General features: G+C 42.1%; 2 protein-coding genes across 2 annotated transcripts; both read left to right on the forward strand.

Annotated features, from left to right (window-relative positions):
- The first annotated feature begins 10,320 nt into the window (after positions 1-10,320).
- Positions 10,321-11,166, forward strand: RpS17 (ribosomal protein S17). The gene is made up of 3 exons (XM_017905344.1): positions 10,321-10,362; positions 10,668-10,819; positions 10,926-11,166. Exons 1-3 carry the CDS (start codon positions 10,360-10,362, stop codon positions 11,164-11,166), a joined length of 396 nt encoding a protein of 131 aa, XP_017760833.1. The 5' UTR covers positions 10,321-10,359.
- A 1,230-nt stretch (positions 11,167-12,396) lies between these two features.
- On the forward strand, positions 12,397-22,742 carry LOC108551265 (ubiquitin carboxyl-terminal hydrolase 3). The gene is made up of 6 exons (XM_017905366.1): positions 12,397-12,901; positions 17,437-17,584; positions 18,045-18,831; positions 19,466-19,708; positions 20,103-20,296; positions 20,755-22,742. Exons 1-6 carry the CDS (start codon positions 12,811-12,813, stop codon positions 20,915-20,917), a joined length of 1,626 nt encoding a protein of 541 aa, XP_017760855.1. The 5' UTR covers positions 12,397-12,810; the 3' UTR covers positions 20,918-22,742.
- Positions 22,743-22,788: the final 46 nt, after the last annotated feature.

The following is a 22,788-nucleotide window of genomic DNA, read 5'->3' on the forward strand; positions in this document are numbered from 1 at the left end:
CATACACGCTACGAACCAGCGAAAGCTCAATGAAATTTCAATTTCTCAATGACCGGCATTCTTTCCGTAAATTTCATCGCGCGAACTTATCATTCCGCGATAAACTGAAATACAAATTTCTGATAACTATGCGAGCGTCAGTGGCACACGCTCAGCTTCCTCGTAGATCTCGACTTTCGTTGCAATCGCAGAGGATATGCCAGTGGTGAAAGCACGAATATCCATTACGCTTTAACAAATCGATCCAGGCGTTCGAAGAATTTTCGAATCGGGGATCGCGAGTGCCAATCGATTACGCGGGAGGATCATCGCGGAGAAACCACGATTACCGGTATATACCGATAAACGCGTAAGTAGAATCAGCAGAGATCACGAGTGTACCTCGTGAATTTTAGAGAACCGTGGCCGAATACGGTAACCCGTGGAAATATCGCAGGAACGAACAGGGAACGATCGATGATCTAATTTCGATGGCGAATCGTATGGGGGAACGCGGGCGGCCGCGCGAGTTCTGCAAGTAGCAGCGGGTCACAGGTAAAAGGAGAAGTTGATATACCTTGCCGTATTGTCGATAGTTACTGGGAAACGAGCGAAAGGCCGATCCGGCCATACGTTCAGCTTCGAGTTAACTGGATTCGCTCGCGAAATTGCTATTGCGCGCAACAGTTTAGCAGGCAAATTGAAGCGACGCGTGAAAGATGTGCTTCCGTTCTTTTTCCTATGCAACCGGTACAGGCGAATATAAGGACCCGATAATTCTATCTGCCCGCTAGTTTATCGCTGAACCAGTTTCCACTGATTCCAGAATAGTTACGCGCGAGGAACTAGGGAGAGACAGGAACTGCGAATGACCGAGAGTTGCTGAAACAAAAAGCCTTTTACGATGAGACTTATCGACTGTTCGCTCGTGATCAGACATGGACGTAAAAGTCGAAGAGTAATTTAGAAGAAGCTATTATCCGACAGGCGTGCAAAAAGTTCGGAAAGTTAGACCGCGGGGAAAGTAAAAGCCATTCCGCGGTGGCATAACACGTGTATAATGTATCTCTGCTCGCATGGCGCGAGGGCACCGCGATATTCCTATATTTCTCTCTCGTTTTCGAGATCATTCACGCAACAGTAGGATTGCAAAGTTTGCGACCAACGAAAGTAAAATTAATTAAACGCGAAAGTTGCCCGTATTGAAAATAGAATCACCAACGACGCGCATTCGGCGACAAAGTTTTAACGCGACTTTGCAGTGCCCTGCATTGTATAATAAACCGTTTGATATACAAGACCACGAGACCAAGACTATGGCAATCGTCTCTGGATATCCCCGAGGTTGTAGAGATATGACAGTCGCAGTCCCGGAACCACAGAATCCATTCCTGACCATAGAGGTACGAGAGATTCGAGTTAATCAACGGTAGAATTCTGAAACTCCAACTGGACCGCTTCGAAAACCAAGAACATTCGAATTCTCCGACTTTGGAAACAAAGAACATAAGCTAAACCAACCTGGTATCGAAAAACTGCAATCGTACCATGGTCGACAATCTCGCGTTAGTATATTCCATATTCGATAATCGATGGTTATAGAGTTCTACATCCTCTTGTGAGTGTTGCTTTTATATGTGTGAATGCGAATGAGGTTGAATAAGTGAAACTCATTACAAAGAAAGTGATATAAATGTAATATGTGCGAGTGCAGTCTAGTATGAATGATGTTTGAAGAAATATTTAGAAGAATGTGCCAGAATAAACCGACTTTGTGAGAATCATCAAAGAGGAAACATGGGAATGTAACGGTTAATAAAAGTGAGAGAGAGAGAAGAATTTTCTAGAAAGTGTCAATCAATCTTCTTGTTTAAATATACTAATGTGTCAACTGTTAAAGAACGTAGAAGATATTGGTATCAATTTTTATCCACACCTGTAACTTCGGATCTAGCTCGAATTCGATGAAACTCTAGTTTTTCGTCCTCGAGATCACGGAATAAATGATCCAACACTGGACCATCGATCGAGTAGTTACGAATTCATGGATCCTAGTAACACTTTGACTGCCACGTACATTTTATATGGTACGCTCAGGGGGCCATAATAAAATTTTCATTATTTTTAGGACTCAATGACGAATTATCAAACGATATGGCAAAAGAGAAATGGTGCAAATTATTATTTATTAATCTTCTATTCAAAATTCCCTATTTATTTACGTTGATTAAGTTTTCGAAAATTGGTTAAAATAAAACAAATGTGAATTAACAAAATTAGTATCGCCGGACACTGGTGACCACCATAGCAGTGAACGCGTGAACGATAAAATCTTATCTCGCATCCTTGGGATCGTGGAATAAGAAATCAAACAACCTTATCGACCTAATAAATCAAACTGTTGTAAATGAAGCTTCACGCTATGCATAATTCTTGCACGATTATAAATGCAGTTATAAATTATTTATACTTCCGAGGATCAACTTATCGTGTTCATGACCATTCAAACTTCCTCCTACAGCTTGACGTCATTTATGGATATTTCGTTCCCCACGTGTTTCATATACGATACTACACGACCAAGTCATTTCGCGATATTTTCGAGAAAAATGTAATATATAGCCAATTTCTTTATGAACGCTGGAAAGAGCGTTGCAGATTTCTAAAAATAAAACGTTCTAACACGGAAAGCAGGAAGAAATTTTGCCTCCAAAACAAGGAACGAAACCTAACGTTTAATTATCGCATCCTAGCTACCTCTCCGAATCATTATGCAATCAAGCAAATTACAGTCGAGCCAGTTTTATCTAAGGCAACATTGACAGGAACCTTCGCGATGTTCAGTACGATGCTTTCGTACCTAATGTTTAGCATCCAGATCCTTTTTATAGATCCAGCATACCGATACCTACAAACGAGTATGATCAGCTCTCCGAGCACCATATTTACCGTGGTTTTCGCTACAAAATATCAAACCCGACGCGTAAACGATATACAAGCAACAGCTTAAACGAATGTTCATAGCCTACGAGCAACTAGCCCGTTGAGCCCTATATCATCGGTGAATTACCTAACAAGTAATCGGATCGGTAGCAAAGTCCAGAATTATGGTCGGTGTGGATGACGTCAAAACTAGGTATTTTTAACCCACGAAGTACGAATCCGAGGCGTCAAAGTCGTCGAGATTCGCTCTAAAATTGCTACTCATCGTGGCTATCTCTATAAAATCATTGGAACCTTTCTGAACGCGAGTACGAATGAAAATCCTCGAAGACCAGAGGTGAAAACGCGAAGGAATCCGGTAATCAAAAGGTGGCTGGCTGACCGTACAAATATCGTAGACACACGGTGACCGAATAAAAGTCGATCGTAGTTACGGAGCTGTAACATGCAACTTTGTCGCGTGAAATAAGCCAGCAGGAACAGCTGCACGATATTTCTGTCCCAATTACCTGGCAACTTCGGGTAATTTAGCAAACGGCCTTCAGAAGGAGAGGGGAAAAAGTTTCCTCGATAAGACGTGTGCGACTGAATCGAACAGTCGAATTGCAACTGCAGTACCGAAAATGATCGATTAACGCGATCGAGATGAAAAGTGCAATAGATCACGCGTGGTGTGCACCTCGGCAAAAGCGTTTCTCGTGCTCGATTAAACAGGCACTCGTGTGCTTTTCCACGGGAAAACGGTTCTATTTTTTCACGCGATAACAGGCTTTCCACGAGACGATAAGCTTCCACACGTGAGAAACGGTTGATGTCCGTGACGGGGAACGTTTGCAGGAATTGGACCAAGGTTCGCCCAGAGCTCTACTATCGTACAAAGTGGATAATTTCTGGAATTTTCTAATTTTATACTATTTTACTTCCAAACTGCATACCAAATGTAACACCTTCGACAAGAGTTTTTCAATAATTTCGAATAACGCAAACGTTAAGAGAATGAAATAAATTAAAAAAAGAAATTACGCGTTATTTTAATTACTCGTACCCGCTTGATTACATCAAACCACAGATTCATTCACGGAAAGTTAAATGGAAATGCAAGATCGCGGAACGACCAAGCGGGATTGATACGCGTCTCGCGATTCCTCCAATGTCACGAAAGTCGACTACGTTGGAACAGAATCTTCCCATTTTCTAGCAATTAAGCACCGGCAATGTCCTATCCGTTCGCGACCGCGAGATAGATTCTACCGGAAGCTTGGTTCGCCCGAAACCGAGCGCGGGCAAAATTCTTCCGGGGATCGAATTTAAATAGCGCATAAAGAGAAACGAAAAGGCGGGAGAATAAAAGATGAGAAAATCGCATAAAGAAATTATAAAGGGAAAAGGGACGATGATAAATCCGTGAGCCGATATTCTTCGCGGTAATCTCTTCTCGGTGGGAAATTCAAAATAGGTATATACTGTCATGGCGCGAGTATGAAAATACGGTGTCTAGTTGGACGCCGGAGGGTTAAGAGATTTTTCATCTTTCGTTCCTCAAACGATGATGAAATTCCATTATAAAGCGCAACGTATGACGACGTGACATAGCGGTATAAGAGATAAATAAGTGGGATAGAATGCACGAGAATAAACCTGTCGCCGGATCCGCGATAAATACCCGAAAAACGTGGCGAGCCCGAACAAAAGAGACGAACGGGCAGTAAAACGAAGGAAGGTATATGGGGACGAAAAACGAGGAACGGTTAACGCAGGAATTACGAGTGATAACGCATTAAACGACACGTTGGTTAAACGTTGTGTCACACGGTCGGAAAAATAGGGGAGAAAATTCTTATGATGGCCCGACGTTCAAGGACCGTGCAGAGCAAGAAATTTGTAATTCCACCAGCGTTATTACGTATAAAAGAAAACCCTCCGAGTGCATTATAACGCTGCAACGACGAAATGCGAATAGAGCTAAAACGCTGCGCGGGATGATCCAAATAGAAAAGCCGTGAAAAAATAGTAGTTCCTTTTTCTCTTTTTCGTCCATTTCCTTTCTTCCCTTTCGAGGGAAATTTGTAGTAAATCAAGAACGTGAAAGGACAGAGTTTTCTGAGGAATTTTTCACCCTTTCCGGGAGAAATTAACGCGGGGAATTCAGTGCCGAATTTAGCGAGTTTTCGGCTGAAATTAATCACGTTTATGCGCCACACGAAGAAAGATGTAACTGTTTGTAGTTGAAGAGCCCGTTTTACTTTGTTACAAAGCATTGAAAACGCGGTTAAATTGGGGACACACGAACTCCTGCCAACGTGATTTGAATATTGAGTATTCGGGCGCTCGAATAGTTCTTTCTCTTAGGTACATGGAACCAGGTATAATTCATGGTGCAACTGAAAGGGAGATACGACGTAACGTAAAGCTGAACGGAAAGAATACAAATCTTTAGTACCGTGAAAAATTTGGTTTTTCGAAAAATCTCTTTGAATTATGCCCCCTTCGTGCTCTTAAATCGCTACTCCTACACTATCCCCCTCTCTTTCCATCTCTATGAAAAGCCACAATTTCTCGGTTCTATAGAATAAATATAATACCATTAAACACCATTAGAGCACACTGATATTTCACAATTTTCAAAAAATGATCACCCTTTAATAAACAAATGAAATAAAAAATTTCAAATATACAATGAATCTTCTCCAACACGCATAATTCTGTATTAAAAACTTCCATCATGACTTATACAACAGAGATTTTCGTTTTTTGGAACAGCACCATATACGATTCTTCGAAAGAAACATCCGGATTATCATTTTAGCAATGTTCAATGAAATATAACGAAGCGACGTGATTAATTATAATAATTTGAAGACGAATATACCAAAATTAACATTCGTAAATGGCAAACCCTATATAAATATCTTGTTTCAAACATTCCATCACACACACGCAAGATTTTATTCGGAAGCTAATAACAGGAAATAAAAGCTAATAGAAATATAATCTTATAATAAGTTAATTCAAAGATAAACGATATCTAAATCCGGCAGATGTATCAACGAATTATACGATCATTTTATTAATTATTTTTTACACATATTAAATATGAGTGAAAAAAGGGAAAGAAAAAATTGACGTTTAAACATTTAGGAGCAACAGAGTATTTTGGAGCAACCTGTACAACACGTTTCAGTGTCGCATGCATCTGCAAACAACTGTCTTGCGTACTGAATTCAATTACCGATGACACGCGTACTCGCCGAGAAGACGCTGATGACAATATCGGACAAACACACGTCTGGATAGATCGGTGACGACTATACTAATGAATACGCGAACGACAATCCGTACACTCCATTTCCATACACGAACTGCATGGAAAGTAGCTAGACACCAACGAAGGTTCGCGAATTTCGATTCGTTAGCGATCAAAGGGTGGGAGGAACCATTTCGATTTCCTCGAGGACCAAAACGAAATTACCGAATCGTCGAACGAAAATCGATCGGGCAGTAATTAAACGCTTGTAGACACGAAAGTAATTATCTCGAGGAATAACGATTTTGTACCTTGACGGAAAAACGCGAAGCATGTATGATCCAGATCGAATCGTGAGATGGATCGGATTCGTGGCCTGATTCGAAAAATACATACAGGGAAAAATAGACAGAGAAACACATTAACGAATAAATTAATGAAATTGGACTTCCTGTAAGCGTGATTTTTATCCCGAGTGCAATGATGCGGTTGCCATATTTGCATAGCTTCTTCATAGAAGCGCCATCTCTTAATCGATACATTGATCATTGCTACTCCGGGCGATGAATAATTTAGCAGTATGTTAAATTTTGTGAGAAATATTCTTTGATACGCTCGCTACGGATACCTTGTTACATTACGATTTAAATATCTTTTGTAAGGATACCTCGCGATTTTATTATTTGGTTGAACTGCTTGATATTTACATTTGAATGCGATTTATATCGTTACTCGAAGACTGAAATGAAAAAGCAACAGGAATATATTCCGTTTTATAGGGGGAAAAATTAAACGAAGAACCTAGACAAAGATTTATGGTTGTTTAGCTCCTTCTTTGTTAAACTTGTGCTTTCATAAGCAAAATCGCGGAAACGTGATATGCGATTGAAGACACGTGCGATTAAGGAAATTTAAAACCGATTACATTTTCATCGTGCGATCTAACGTATTTAATGAAGAATATAAAGAGAAGTAAATGTTCGTAAAATATTCGTTATTGACATTCGTTAAATTATTTGAATAATTTCCTTTGTCGAATCTATCAGCTTCTAACAAGCTTGGAAAAATTTTGATATCACGGTGTGTATATACCTTGCTCTTTTTCTGCGTTCCTAACCTCGCTATTGCGCCAGAAATGATCTATCGTTATATTAATTTAATTATTGAAAAAATAATCGTTAACGAAGATTTTTTAATATAAAGGTGAATCGCTGATAATTTTTAAAACCGACCATTGAAAATGTCGATCAAATGCTAACACTGACGTTAAACAATTTTAGATATCATATTGACACTATTGTTCGCCTTACGAAATAAAGATTAACGAAAGAAAAGCAGAATTTCGTAAATACCGCGAATCGTAATAACACTTTTAAAATTAACAAGAGCAAGCTGTTTGCAATATTTCTCCATAAATTTCTTACGCACCTTATAAAATATTGTCGTTTTCGGCCATCTTGATAACCCACGAACTACTTTACGAGCGGCAAATTACGCAACTTCTTCGCCGATAATGCCCATACTTTTATTACGCAGTCGATATTATTGAAAACTCCCGAAACACGATTCGTTCGCAACTTTTCAACGTAAACTCGTGGTATAATCATCGGAGGATACTTTTTAGACGATAATTTTGCGAAACGAGTATCGACTGGACAAGATATAACCGTTTCGCGACTCGCGAAATACGCGTCTTCTACTAGCGACAGTAACCACATTGCCCATTATTCCGCCGATAATAAAGTGCTCTTAATACCGACGCTGCGAGCACAAGGTCGCAGCCAATCACGTCCGTAAACATACTCCAATTTGAAATCTAACGGAAAACGAGAGACAAAGCCCGCGGGCGACGCGGTCGTGTGTTTGTATACATGTGTATACCAATGCCACGACACCGTTGACAGGTTGAAACTTGTTCGATCAGGAAAGAGATGGCGTTTTTTGTCACTGCTGTGGCGAGCTCTCGAGAAGACGAGGTCGCACGCGAAGGGTGACGCGAGAATGGGGAGGGGGTAAAAAAAGAATTCAAAGGAAGGATGGCGAAAATGGTAGGTTGCCTGTTTCTAGCTATTTCCGCGAACGATGCACGAAACCGTAATTAGTTTCGAGTGAGAAAAGAGCATTAATCGTGACTAAAAGGTTTTTCGAGCCCGCATGATTAGAACGCGACGCGATATTTCTTTGGCGATGCTTCGCGCATACGATACTCGGTCCCGTACACACACACGCACGAGCGCGCGCGTGCTCGCACGCCGCGATGATTTTTCGCACGCCACTCGCTTTGGCCCGAATTACACAGACGCGCGTGGCTAAGCGAAACGCCAACGCCAGTCGTTGCTGCTTTCACAGCCTTTTTTTTCCCTATACAGCAACGCGTGCACCATTCCGTATGCGAATCACGGTCAGCCTGTATTTTCGACGAAAGTGAAAGAATCGAGATCAACGACCCCCGGACAGGGAGAAATCACGAAAGAATATCGACAGTTAAAATGCTTTACAGGTTACGTTCGCTTTTCGCGTACGACTGAACGAGGAAACACGAGCAGCTTGATCGAGGAACAACACGGAGAAGTTTCACGAAGAGAAAGTCGCTGGTACACGAGGCTGTCAGCTGACAGAAACAAAGGCTACGGAAAAGAAGCGTGCAATCGTTCGTTACGGAGAACGGACCGATTGGCGAAAGCGTAATGGAGATACGTCGATGAAAAAGTGACAGGAGGTTAGTCGAGAATAACGCAATCGTGTACGGATTCCGCGAATGAGCGCGGGCATCTTTTTTCCCCGTAACCGAATAAGAAATACACTTGCCTGTTCAAGTAGCACGCGATATTACAGGTTCCCACGACGCACGGTGAAATTCCAGCGATGTTGCAGTGTACGGCACAAATGTCACCGACTTTGGCACACGAAACATACACGGAACGGCTATGTTTTGGCAGTGGTTCGCGGCATGTTCTTCCGGCACGAGGTCTACGATGAGGTTAAACGGACATTGACATGTGCGCGATAGGAAAACAAAACGGCACCCACGCACTATTCGGAGCAAATTGTCAGAAGAACAAGACCGAACTTTCGAACCGAACTACCGATCGTTCCGACCACTACAGGCCAAGTGTAGCACCGCACTGACTGCTCTCGCCGTTCACCAAGGCGATAAACAAACTCGTCGCCTCTCCCTCGCGAGTCTACTCTCCTTCTCGTTACCTCTTATCCTTCTTCCACTAATCGCTTGCTATCCCGCTTCCACGGACAAACGCCGACTGCCGTGTACCACTGAACGAAATTTCGGTCTTTCTCGCACCGCGGCGTTAGCAATATGGTACGATCTCACTCTCATTGCCTGCTCTCGCTCACTCTCGTATTCCACGTCTTTGTTACTTTCCCTCTCTCTTTCCCAGTACGCCAAGGCACAGTGCTGCCACCACGTTTCGCCCCCACTATCGCATCGTATCGCACCTTGTCACCTGGCGTTCATAATTTTCTGATATTTTACGAATACACCATTGAAACTGAACGATACCCGATGATTAATAACGTTTGTACTTCTAACGGAACCGAATGTCACACGCGAGAAGGCTAACCGAGATACGTTTAAGCTTGTTCCATGATGCGACAACGCAATGTACGACATGTTTTGAGCCACTGACGTTCTATACTAGTTTGCAAACTGTATCGATGTTACTGGTGCCACCTACTGCGATCAATTGCAACACGATTTCTTTTATATGGAAGGAGATTTCTTATTTTTACAACCAAAAAGGTTTAAATTCGTTAAACGAGTCAAATACGATACCATAAAACGAATTCAACTACTAATACTAGAGCAAAGTCAGATTTTCTACTTTACCTATTGTAGGTAATATTATATACTTATATACTATAATTGTAATTTCTTAGCTAAAAGTTTATCGGTATTCGCTGAAACTATTTTTTAATCCTATAGGTGTTCTTTGTAAATTTAACTTTAAACGCTATGTAAAAATTTCATCTTTTGTACTCTAATTTTCATCGGTTGCCGTCCGTCGGTAAGTCAGGTTTCCAAAGGTAAACTTGATACAATTCGTAGATGTCTCTAGTGTCACTTTAGATTATTCGAGATTAATTCTCTAGTCGGCCGTAGCTGTTGATAACTTTTGCGGCGGTAGTGTCTTTCGGCCATTTTGGTGTTTGTCTTTTCCGGAATAGTATCCATCATGGTGCGTATCTGTTAATAAAATCTAGTAAAAAATCTAAAAAAGCAATAGCAATCCGTCATTAAATACATAAACGAATAATCTAACCACGTATTGTCAATTATTTTAAAGAAGAAAGTTAAAATATCGATGATTTATACGTGTTTTAATACACAATTATTTCTAGTTGCAAAGATTGAGGTTATACGAAAGTGTTGGGGTGTTATACGAACGTTTGGAATATTTTCTTTTTACACTTGCAAATAGGACGAGTAGAAAATGTATTACGGAAAGAATTCGAGATAATAAGAATCTAAATATGATTTCAGAGTCGTGTCAGGACAAAGACGGTCAAAAAGGCCGCAAAGCTCATCATCGAGAAGTACTATACTCGATTGACCATGGATTTCCATACAAATAAAAGGATATGCGAAGAAATTGCTATTATCCCCAGTAAATCTTTGAGGAACAAAATTGCTGGGTATGTATTTACAGGAAAAAGTATTAGTTGTGAGAAGATTCTAATATCTTGTAACATCAAACTCAATGAACGAATATGTAATTTCTTTATTCCATTTTTGAAACAGATTTGTTACGCATTTGATGAAACGTCTTAGACACAGTCAAGTGCGTGGTATTTCCATCAAGTTACAAGAAGAAGAGAGGGAACGCAGAGACAACTATGTTCCTGAAGTGTCTGCTTTGGAACACGATATTATTGAAGTAGATCCAGAAACCAAGGAAATGTTACAGATGCTTGGATTCAGTAACATTCCAGGACTGCAGCTTACACAATCTCAACTACAACCATACAACAGGCGTTCTTAAAATTTATTTCTTTATATTAAATAAGACTGTTAGTATTGCATTTTTCAATAAAACTGCAAGCTAACATTCTAGAAAACTTATCTTTTCAAACTAATTCTTTCACATATAATGTGTACCATTCTTCGATATATACATAACGTACATATCGACTTTTCCATGGTAAGTAGTAGATTAATGCAAAATAAAATTACTATCGACGACTTATAATTTTACGCGTGAAGATCGATACGGTTCGTTATCCATAGTTCGATAGAATTAATTTCTACCTGTATTTATTAAAAAATATATATAAATATTTTCCAAAATTACATTGAGAATGCATAAGCGAGCTTCACAAGTGTCTAACGAAAAGTTTGAAGAAGGAACACGCATGCGCAAAAGTCGGCCATTTTAATCGAACTTTGTTCTCTACTATTACTTCCTAATATTCTTTTATTAAAATTAATATTTTTTTACTCCTATGTTGCAAATTTTTCATTTAAAAGCGTGAAAAAGTATTGACCTTGGATATATATTTTTCCATATTATTTCTATATAAGAAAGTAAATATTTCGATTGAAAAGCACGAGAAATCGATAAAATTTTTCATTAAATATGCCGTTAATAATGTTAACTCTGCATCGAAAAGAACGAGACTAACGAAAAGCTATATCGTCATAGAAGAAACTGTACGTTATCGATTTCTCGCTGCAATTATAATTATATACGAATGTTACGTACGGCGTATTCGAAATACGTATATACCTTGAATGGTATCAACCATTTTCTCTTCCCTTTCTACGAATCAATCCTGCGATTTCGCATTGCAAACGTAAAGACATGGCAATCCTATCTGCGATATCATATTTATCAGCTATAGCATTTACCTGTGGCTCGAGTTGCGAAAAACCAGAGTACCGTATCGAATCGAGTTTACTACGTAAAATATTTTGCAAGAGATAACGTTCAATAAGTCTGCGACTGCATTGTGGTGAAATGCGTCGCCCTTCCAAGGCGCCCACGCGCTTGGGCCGGACCTGGATAAGTTGTTCAGAGGCTGCGCGACCTAGCACGATCCAAGGCTAGGTAGCCTAGCACAACCTGGTAGACGGAACAAAGTCGAAGAGAAAGAGTAAGAGAAACGGAGAGAGTGGCTGTAATCACACACGCCTGCGAATGTCGGAACTCTCGGGAGCAGGGAGGAGAGACCGTACAACCGGCGAGTCAGTCGACTATTAGTGGTCTGTGACTCTGGAGGTAGCCCGACCACCGCAGAACCGAGCCCGACGCAGCTCGGTTGCGTTCGGTCGGTAGTCGGGGCCAGTCGGGCGCTCCACTGCTCTTTTCGGTCTGGTCGTTTTCCTCAGTCCGTCGTCGTTGCGCATCGAGAACAGTTGCATCCTTTCTTTTTCGTTAAAGACAACGAATAGTACCCATCTTTTTCCGCGCTATGTGACGGATATTACGGGGCACCGAGCGTACCCCGCCTTCTCTCTGTATATCATTCCCACCCTTTCCTTCTGCCTGCCACTACTCTCCTTTTCCCAGAGAGAGAGAGAGAGAGAGAGAGAAAGAGCACGTTGTAAACGCAGGCACGTACGTACGCAGGCACTCGCCGCCGACGAAGGGGCCACGAGGGCCCCGTGGAATCGTGCCTAGGAAAACATGGAGTGTCCACATCTTGCTCAAAGCGTCCAATTCGGCGGTAACGACGTAGAAGCGAACTGTGCGAAGGATCTACCATTCGTCTGTGCAGGTAGGACCTTATACAAAAACCCGTACCTTTGTCCTTTTAACGGTTCAAAAGAGGTTGCTGTACGTAGAAAATCGAACCTGGCCCTCTTTCTCTCTGTTCCTCCACCGATCCTTTCTTCCTCCTCGAGTTTCCATTATATTTTGCACGTCGTTCTCGCTCCACTCGATCTCGATCTTTCCTTCGCTTCTATTGTCTTCCATCTCCTTTCCTCTCTTTTCTTTTGCCTTCTTTATCCGTTCTCTGTCTCCCTCTTTTTCTCTCTCCCCCGTTCCTCTCCTTGCTCTTTCTCTCTTTACCTCTCGTGACCGAGGCCCCGGCCGTTCCTCTCGCGGCCTTGAGCCGTCGTAGCCGACAAGATGAAGCGAACCATTTCTATTTCCCTTTAAAGAAACTAATGCATGTTTTCGAAAAGAACGGCAACGTACGCGTTACGTTCGCTTCGTGTTTCACAGTCGATACACACGGGTGTATCGATGATACTTAGCTGTACGCACGACTCTACGTACCATTCGTATGTATCGCGGATCGAACTCGTCGTGCGAATATGTACGTCGCTCTTCGATATATACGCGAAACAGCGGTAGATACGCGTACGTGTGAGTACGTATGAATGCGAGCAAGCTTGCACGCGCGTGTGCGCGTGTACGTGAAAGTCCACTCCTCTTCATGCATGCGCGTATGTGCGATATCGCCGGTGTGTATGTGCGCGCGCGCGTGCCTGCGGCTGTGTGTGTCCTCCGTTCATGGGTGTCTCTCTACGGCCGAACAAGAGCAGGACGTGCGCGTGTGCATCGTCCTGTTGGGAGTTCTCAGTATGCGGCGCGGTCGTCATTGGAAAATCAATACCAGACGGCACTAATCAGCTGGCCTGAGATCTGTCATTAGAACTCGCCAGATAAACGTGTTCATCGTTCCACCAGGGTATTCCCGTCTTTCCTTTTTCTTTAATTTCATCTGTTTCCGCTTGACGACTCGCTTCCAGATTTCTCGCCAATCATTGATCCAGCGACACATTTGAAAAATCAATGAAGGGAACACGGTTAGTCTCGTAAATGCTTTCTTCTCCTTCGCGATCTGCTTGCTATATTCTTTCGCTTTATCGTTTCTCTCAACTCTCTCAGCGTCTTTCGCTAACAGAGATAACTATATTTATCCCGAAATTCGCCATACTTTTATTGCATCCATTTCGATCTCTCTTTTCCTACGAATCCTCCTCCCTCTCGGTCAGCAGTAGTCCTTGCGAACCTATAGACGGAAAATTTCATAACAGAGCCTCGCGATTCGCCCTGTTCGATAATCGATGCTGCGCCACGCCGCCTTTTTCCTTTTAGCGACCTCTTACGGTAGAACAGCCAGGAAGAAGCGTTCTACAATCAGCACAATCTCGAATGAGTTTCTTCCAACCTGGAGACCGATGTCGTTTGATCGTAACGAATTCCTCCGAGAAAAAGTCGCTCGTTGATCGAGCAGCAAACGCGAAATCTGTTATCCGCTTTGATACCTCAGCCGTGCGTGGGGTCCTTCGAAATGAAGAAAAGAAAAATCTGTCGCGTTTCGCGAAGCATGTCCATCTCTCGTCCATCGTCTGGACAAGGGAACGACAAAGACAGAGCGAGGGGAAGTGCACGCGAGTGGAAAGGAAAGGGAAGAATAGTGGAACGAGACAAATAGTCAAGAAGGAGAGAGCATTTCAGAGGTGTACTAGCTTGACCGATGAGTCACAGACCAGGGATTTTTTCGCAGACTTTCGATTGCTCAATTGTAGCTGGCGTTGGTACTCGGTTTCCTGAAATCCTGGGGAGACAACGGCATCGACGACGACCGATGACGATGATCCACGTACGCGGGTTCGAACGGTTCCGCTGACGGGTTTCGTGGTCGCGGTCGTCGTCAGCAGTCGTCGTGTTCTCCCGAGAGATCGTTCACGCTCGACGAATCGCAACGTATCCAGGTTGCAAGATCAATTTAAATATCCCCGTGGTCTCGCGAGCAGAGTGACGCTGGTAAAAATTACCAAGCCTGACTCTCGCACGAGTCACGCAGGAGAAAAATCGTCCCTCGTGGGCTATAAAAGAACCCCATGTTCCACACCTCTCCTCTCCCCCTCTCTGCCCCTCTTCTGCCTCTTTTCCTGCGCTGCAAGCTGGTTCGGGTACGACGTTGCAAAATCGATAACGGCGTCGTTGCTAATCGGATGCCTCGATACGAGTCGCATTGCTCGGGAAACGAATTTTTCCGTCGTTCTGCTCTTTCCCTTGCACCAACATGGAGTCCGCCGTGCGCGTTGTCGCCTTTCTTTATCTAGTTCTGTCGCTTGGACAATGCGTCAACGAAATTCTTCGACGAGGCAACACGCAGTAGGCGTGGCGAATCGAATCGTTCGTTACCAAGGCGAAAAAGAGACGGAATAATGAGAAAGGAGAGATAGTCGAGTAAAGGGACAGAAGGATGGACGCGTGCTCGTTAGATGCTTGTCAGTTATCCTTTTTTTTTTCCTTTTTTTCCATGTATATACGCGTATTTACGTTTCACGCGGCATGCCAATGGGCCAGGCACCGTCAACGGTCAGTCTCGTTCCGAGAGATTGGAAATTTTCAGGTTTCGTCGTACCTGTGCACGTGCCTATCGACGATTATCGTTCGATTTCGAACTTGGCTGCACTGACGTGATCTTCCAAGAATACGCACCATGATGCACACAGTGTATTTGTACGTTAAATTGAGAATTATCGCTGACTTTCCGTATATTGCTCTTGCCTCCGATCGAACGTTGCTCGATCGTTTTCCAACGTTATCTTTCTTCGTGTATGATGAAATCGCTGATGATGATCACGGTAATCTGGTAAACTTTACGACGGTGCTTACGATACGTTACTCCAGTTTGAAGGTAGAGGCGAAATAACATGGCAATAACTCGGATTTTTCTTTAATATGCCTTGGCAAAATATATTTTAGCCAGCCTGGGAATTGTATTATACGTGGTATTAAGTTTCAAATTATCGTTTGCTCGTTTTAATTTCCATGTAAGACCGTGTTCCCGTCTTCGAATTCGATGCACAGAAATGTTTGTTATATTTTGTCAACGATTGCTTTGAAATGTATAGACTTAGCGAAGTTAGGTTATGTAACTCGGAACGATATTCTTCCACTTCTTTGTTACAACGTAGAACCGTATTGTACGTATAATTAAAACCGTTCGTGCATTTTATAAGGAAATAGGACGAAATAATTCGCACAGGGCGTGGAACTATAGTACTTCTTATGCGAGATTGTAAAACAAACGCCCGTGTACATGGATATGTGCACCTAGAAGATTGGATTTCAGTTGGCACTTTTCGTGCGGCCTACCGACGTCTCAATTTTCATGTACCCGTACTTTTTACTTCTAGCAATTTTACGTCTTTCGCTTTTATTCTGCCGTACAAAGTTTATTTAAGCAGCTAAGAATAGGCATGTGTCGGGCCAAGCGATTTATACCAACGCAAATAACGAATATGATAGAAACGAATTGCATACCGAAGGTGTGGAATCGACTGGAAACTGTTGTCAAACACGGTGGTCTTATCATCGATGCATCTAATACGTCCTCGTTGCTTCTTCGTTATGCTTAATTGCGGAAATATGCCTTCCCGGAATAGGATCAATTAACCTTACGCGTGTCTTCGAGAATTATTCGTTTTTGAAGCCACGAGAGCATGACGCGGTGGCAGGAAAAAATACACGTATGGAAAAAAGTGCATGCAAAATCTCAAACCTGATAGCACTGCGAGACATTTCGCGATCGATCGACTGCGAAGGGGGTGTGTCGAACAGCCTTCCTCCCATTCACCCTGGTTTTACGCGCTCTCTTGAGAATTACGTAAGCCGAGACGAGCCAAAAAGATGGTACATCGACTTGGAACTTATGTTATTTCGTAACCACCATTTTTTCCCGCTATGCTTGTTTGTTCAATCTACTAAATATAAAAATTGTTTGGAATCTTGTGAAAACAGCGAAAGAATCGGGAAATATACACTGTGGAATTTACGAAAATCGGTATAAGCTAATTTTAGTGCACCTAGACACTCGGAAATTTGTTTTCCTATCGTGTAAAACTTCGGGATTTAAGAAATTTGAAATTCCTAGTTTGTCCTAGATCGTAGTGCCATTTTTACGATGTAATTCTTCTTCCGATATCTCGAAGATGTATGATAGAATACGGTCGTCGATTCCTACACCTTTCTGCAAGCACACGCGTGTCCACTGGTGATTTAAAGGGTGCAAAAGAATGGTGCAAAGAGAAAGAAGAAAAAATAGCAGCAAGTATGAGATTGCACCGTTAATCGTGTCGCATTTGAAGAAAGTTAAAGCATATAGAATTCGATATCGGAGAATAAATATGGAGAAGCATTGTTTTCAATCTCCATGGATAAATTCGCTCAGCTTTACTCCAGAATTTCCTTATCGTTTCCATTTTTAACGTAGCCCGATAATTTTTCGAAGAAAGCACATTGCAAATGCAATATTTTTATCGTGTATTTTATTATTGTCGATAGCATGTGGCACCGAGAAAAGTACGTGGCTCTGTCTGTACTGCGGAGCCATTCACTGTGGACGATACGTGGCAGGCCATGCATTACAGCATCACGAAGAAAATACTCAACACTGTGTTTGTCTCGACTGTGAGAACCTGGCAGTATTCTGGTAAGTTAAACCCTTCGCTTTCGCCATTCTCTGCGACACAGATCGTCGGTCCTAGTCTTCCTCGCGTCAGTTGATACCATTTTTAATCTTACCAGCACGCCTCTCCCTCGTTTTGTTCGTTAGCCAGCCTTTCCTCTCGGTTTAATCTCAGAAAGACTATTGTGGAATACCATCGAATACCATCGAGATTATTCGATGTTGAAGGGTAAAAATTTCCCATTTCCTGTTTTCGTTGCTCTACGTGTTATTGGTAATTTGAAGTTTCGTGTATCATCGAGAATGACGGCTATATTTAGCCGCAATGTGTTACAGTGATAAGTCGTAGACAGTAGCCATTTATCGAACATTCGATAGGAAAAAGAAAGTATAACACCCACGAGCCCACTAACCGAACGCTTCAATTACTTAACTATGCCATCTCGTTCTAAACGTTAGCACTTACAAAGACATGCACTTTCAGTTACATGTGTGACGAGTATGTTATTAACGACACGACGAGCGGCCAAATCGAGAAGATACGTCGCGTCACCTTTCGCAAGGACGAGCACAAAGAGAACGAAGAGAACTGGAACACGTCGCCGTCTACGACGCCGTCCTCGAGGAGAGAGAACAGCGACGATAATGACGCGGACGCCTTATGGAAGGCGGAAGTGGTCGTGAGGAACCTACGACCGAGGACAGCACGGAAGAGGCTACACTCGTTGGACGGTACGAGCGGGGACAATCGGCCGGCGACCAAGCGTAGGAGCTCGAAGATAACCAAAGAGAAGAAGGTCGTCGGCCTGAGGAATCTCGGCAACACCTGTTTCATGAACGTCGTGTTGCAGTCATTCAACAATATCAGCCATTTTTGCGAGTATCTCACGCAGATGCCGTGTCTCGAGGGCATTCCGTTCGATGAACCACCCACGCACAGAGGGCGAATCGTCACGCCCGGTCGAGCAAAAGAGTTCATGAGCGACGCTTTGCTCGCGGAGGAGCTGAGGAAGGTTCTGCTTGGTCTGAACCTAGGTGGTTCGAATGGCCAAGCCATTTCTCCCGAATGTCTTTTCCTTGTCATTTGGAAAGTGGTACCGAGATTTCGAGGCTATCAACAACAAGATGCTCACGAGTTTCTCACCTATATGTTGGATAGACTGCACACGGAACTTTTGCAACTGTTACCCAGACTGGGACACGAACCCCTTGGTCTGCGTGGCAAGCAGAGTATCGTTACAGCTGTCTTTGGAGGCACTCTTCTTAGCGTGGTAAGTCGCCGGATTGTTCTTGGAGGAAGCTCTGTTTAACCCTCGAAATCGAGCTTCGTTATGTCTGGCTGATACTATGTCATTTTGATCTGCGGTATGGAAAGTTTTGCTCCATTTTTCCACCGAAGCTTAGAGGATTCTCGTTTGCTCCATTAATACGTTTCTAGGTTTAGTAATGTATCTTTTCCTACCTTGAGTTATTTCAAGAGTACTGTTTGTCAGTCGAGTAGAAACCGTTCTCGAATTTATTTTCAACCAGGTCAGCCTTTCTGGAATACTTATTCGTATCGTTTTTTTAGACAATTTATTTGCCTTTTTTAAGGAAAGAACGGACGAGTTATGTTTCATTGCTTCGAAGCTTTGCCAGTTGGTTTAGACGTAATATTAGTAGCCCGAGTACTTAGGTATTCTACTGGTGACTTCTTTTCATGCGTGACAGTACGTAGATCAAAATGATCTGGCGCTCACCAGGCGAGGGTTAATGCGTTTCCGGTTACACTTTGTTATTCCAATGCGGAATGACTGGAGGGAGTGCCCTTTCCGAATCAGCATTTTTTTTTGGAGAGTCATTTTATTATTCATTTTCTTCTTGGGAGAAGCGCGGACAAATTATGGATCGCGTTTCCTCGCGCAGGTCCACTGCATGAACTGCCGTACAGATTCCAAGACGCACGAGCCCTTTCAGGATCTTTCACTGGATATACCGGATAGACTGCAGAGACGAACGAAAGAACAGGAAGAAGTCTGCAGTCTCACGTACAGTTTAACGAGATTCTTCAAAGTCGAAGAACTGGCTGATAGCGAACTATACTTTTGTGACAATTGCATGGGGAAACAGAGATCCACCAAGAGGTTCTGGATACACAGGCTGCCTAATGTTAGCATACATTTATTAACTATACTACTCGCTGTTAGAATTGTCGTTAAACGCAATATATATCTCTTTTATTATTCTCTTTTATTCAAAAGATATTGCGTACAAATTACTAGATGTACAAACGAGTATTCTTTGACGATCATTACTTTTATGTAACGACGCGATGATGTCTAACACTCTCTGTAACGTTGGAAAGTGATCTCTATGATCTTTCAAAGTATAATTCTTACTTCATATACTTGTATTTGTATTTAAATTTACAAATTTCTCCGAATGCCCCAAGATTTGTCGCAGAAATTATCGCAGAGTTATCTCATAAAAGTTGTATCTCTTTTAAATATTTTCCGTGTGTTGTACAATGTAACTTGAAGTTAACGATTACGTTTTATTTTAGGTGTTGTGCCTTCACATTAAAAGATTTAGGTGGTGCAATTCCTATCGCTCGAAGGTGGACACACAGGTGGATTTCCCGATGAAATCACTTGATATGTCTGCATTTACGGTGCGTGGCATGAGTGGAACAAAATTGGGCGCTTCGAATAGCCATCTGTATGACTTAGCCGCCGTTATTGTGCATCACGGTTCAGGGTATGCTTTAACGTCTTTTTTTTTTATATGAACTCTGTTATATATAAAGTAGGATGAAATTCACGCCCGTTTTCTTTCCATAAGTCCGAGTATTTTATATTTTACGAAAATCTTGCAAGATTCGATCAGATTTGCATTAAACTGTGAATACTCGTGCACGAAATGCTTCGAGGCTTCTTAGGACGAAGTAACTTATCGAAAGAAATACGGAACACGTACTATAACGTTTTTGTGATGTAATTAAACACGCAGAATCAACTCTGTCAGCCAAACATAGTGCTAAAAGGTATATTTGTTTATGAGAAGTAAAGATTGACGAGTCTTATCAAAGTGTAAAGTTGCTATTTACAATTTATAAGCTGCCCGTGTCTTTGATATTGTGAGACCCATGGTCTGCTGTATGTATAACGATACTATGATATTTACTTTGACAATAAATATTGGAATATCCATTTTAGTGCTGGAACTGGACATTACACTGCCTTCGCTGTTCACGACGGACAATGGTTCCACTTTAACGATAGCTCTGTACGACCAGCAACTACGGACGCGGTCGCCAAGTGTAAACCTTATATTCTGTTTTACGTACGGAAAGAGTTCTCCATTCCACCTCCCTTGTGACGTCGTTTCCCCAGTCAGTCCCGTCCTGATGGTGCGAGCTTCGACGATGATGATGATGAGCGAACGAACAAGAAGTAAGCGAATTCGAACACACGAAGTTGAACGGTGCAAATGGTAAACGGCCAAATGGAAGAAGAAGAAGACTCACATGGTTTCTTTTTAAATGTTTTTAAAAAAGGAAGGAAGACAGACTCGCTCCTTTTGTTACTCCAACGTACTTTCGTTTAGCATGATTAATGTCGCGTATGAAAACCTATGTTCCGTTACCGGCAAGCGATCGATATATTTCTCGCAAATCGAATAGAACCGCTTTCTCGACATCGTATAGCAATTTGATAGATATCACGACGAATTTAGCACGATGTACGAGTACGATATTCGATGGCAATCCTCGTAGTCGTTCCAAGCGAAAGAAACATTGATCGTTCGCAAATGAGCGACCATCGATGCATTTTTATTTGACACGTTCCTTTTTCGTTGCTTTCGATCCTATCGCGGAACAATCCTCTTGTATTCTTTTTCCACGTTATCGATTGTACGGTAAATTAATCGAGTATTCGGATATGGCCCCTCTATGGCGGACAAAAATACCATTACCAACGTATGCGGTGCATACCGATTGCGTGCACACGCGTGAACATGTAGGGATGTACCGGGTGAACCGAGAGCTTCCTTTCCTTTTTTAGAAACGCCAGAAAGAAGAGAAAAAACGATGAAAGAAAGAGCGTACTCTCGAGGCAGATCGCGGAAACGCGTTGCCTTTAACGTTGATTTTCTTTATGCTCCTTTTCGCTGGTCTCTCTCTCGGTGGTCGTTGACCACCTCCCTTCATCGAATCGATTAAAGCTCCCGGCCGTATAGCGGAATAACGCGTAACGCGTACCTCGTATGTATAGTTTTAACTAAAGCGAAAACGACTGGTCTTCTCGGTAGATAGATTTTTTTCTAGACTTAGAGCGACATCATCGTTATTTCGAGGGAGCTGGTAAACGAAAATACCATATAGAGCCAACCACTCTGTTACTTCGGAAAACATGTTACCTTTGTCCTTGAATACTTAACACAGACACGAGACGCAATCCCACACACACATCACCGTACACTATTATCATTCGAACGTACACGTACTACGTATACACACGTGATTCCGCATATACAGATCGTTGACATGTGTATGTTGACAAAATACACGTATGCATGCATGTACGTACGTATACAAACACGTTCTCTCTTTTTCCCTGCCCTCCTTTTTCCCACGATTCTCGACGGCTCGACGACTCTTATGTGATTATTTAAAGACTTATTTTTTCTATAATGGTAACGATAATAACGATAATAAGTTAAAGAAAGCGTAGCGAAAGAACGTTTTATTAAGGCGATAAACTCGATAAACGCGCATCTTCTGCAAAGACTCACTCGTATGCAAAAAGCGAAAGCGAAATGAAAAAAGAAAGAAAAAAGAAAAAAAAAAAGATGGAAGTAAGCGTGCAACACTATTATTGAGGATAAATGAGATATGTATGAACGACGTATAAATAAAGAACATGAACGACGACATCATACTCCTATTTATCACGACTCGTGTTATTGATTTTCGATGTGCATTTTCTTGGCGGAGTATTCATAATTTTACATTTAAAAAACGAGAAAGAAGGAAAAAAAAGACAAGCAGGCTAGCACATTTTTAACGACATAATAACGATGTATCCGATATGAGTCAAGAATGGTCTAATTGTTTAAACAAGCTCGTTGGAATAATCACCGAATCCGTAATTTTACGAATATACACGTACAAAAAAGCTACACTCTACAGTAAGGAAAGGTAAAACACAAGAATCCGAGATTAATTTGCAACCTTTTGTTAATCGTTT

The sequence above is a fragment of the Eufriesea mexicana genome, unplaced genomic scaffold (assembly GCF_001483705.2).
Source record: "Eufriesea mexicana isolate 0111107269 unplaced genomic scaffold, ASM148370v2 scaffold4744748532, whole genome shotgun sequence".
Lineage (NCBI taxonomy): Eukaryota > Metazoa > Arthropoda > Insecta > Hymenoptera > Apidae > Eufriesea > Eufriesea mexicana.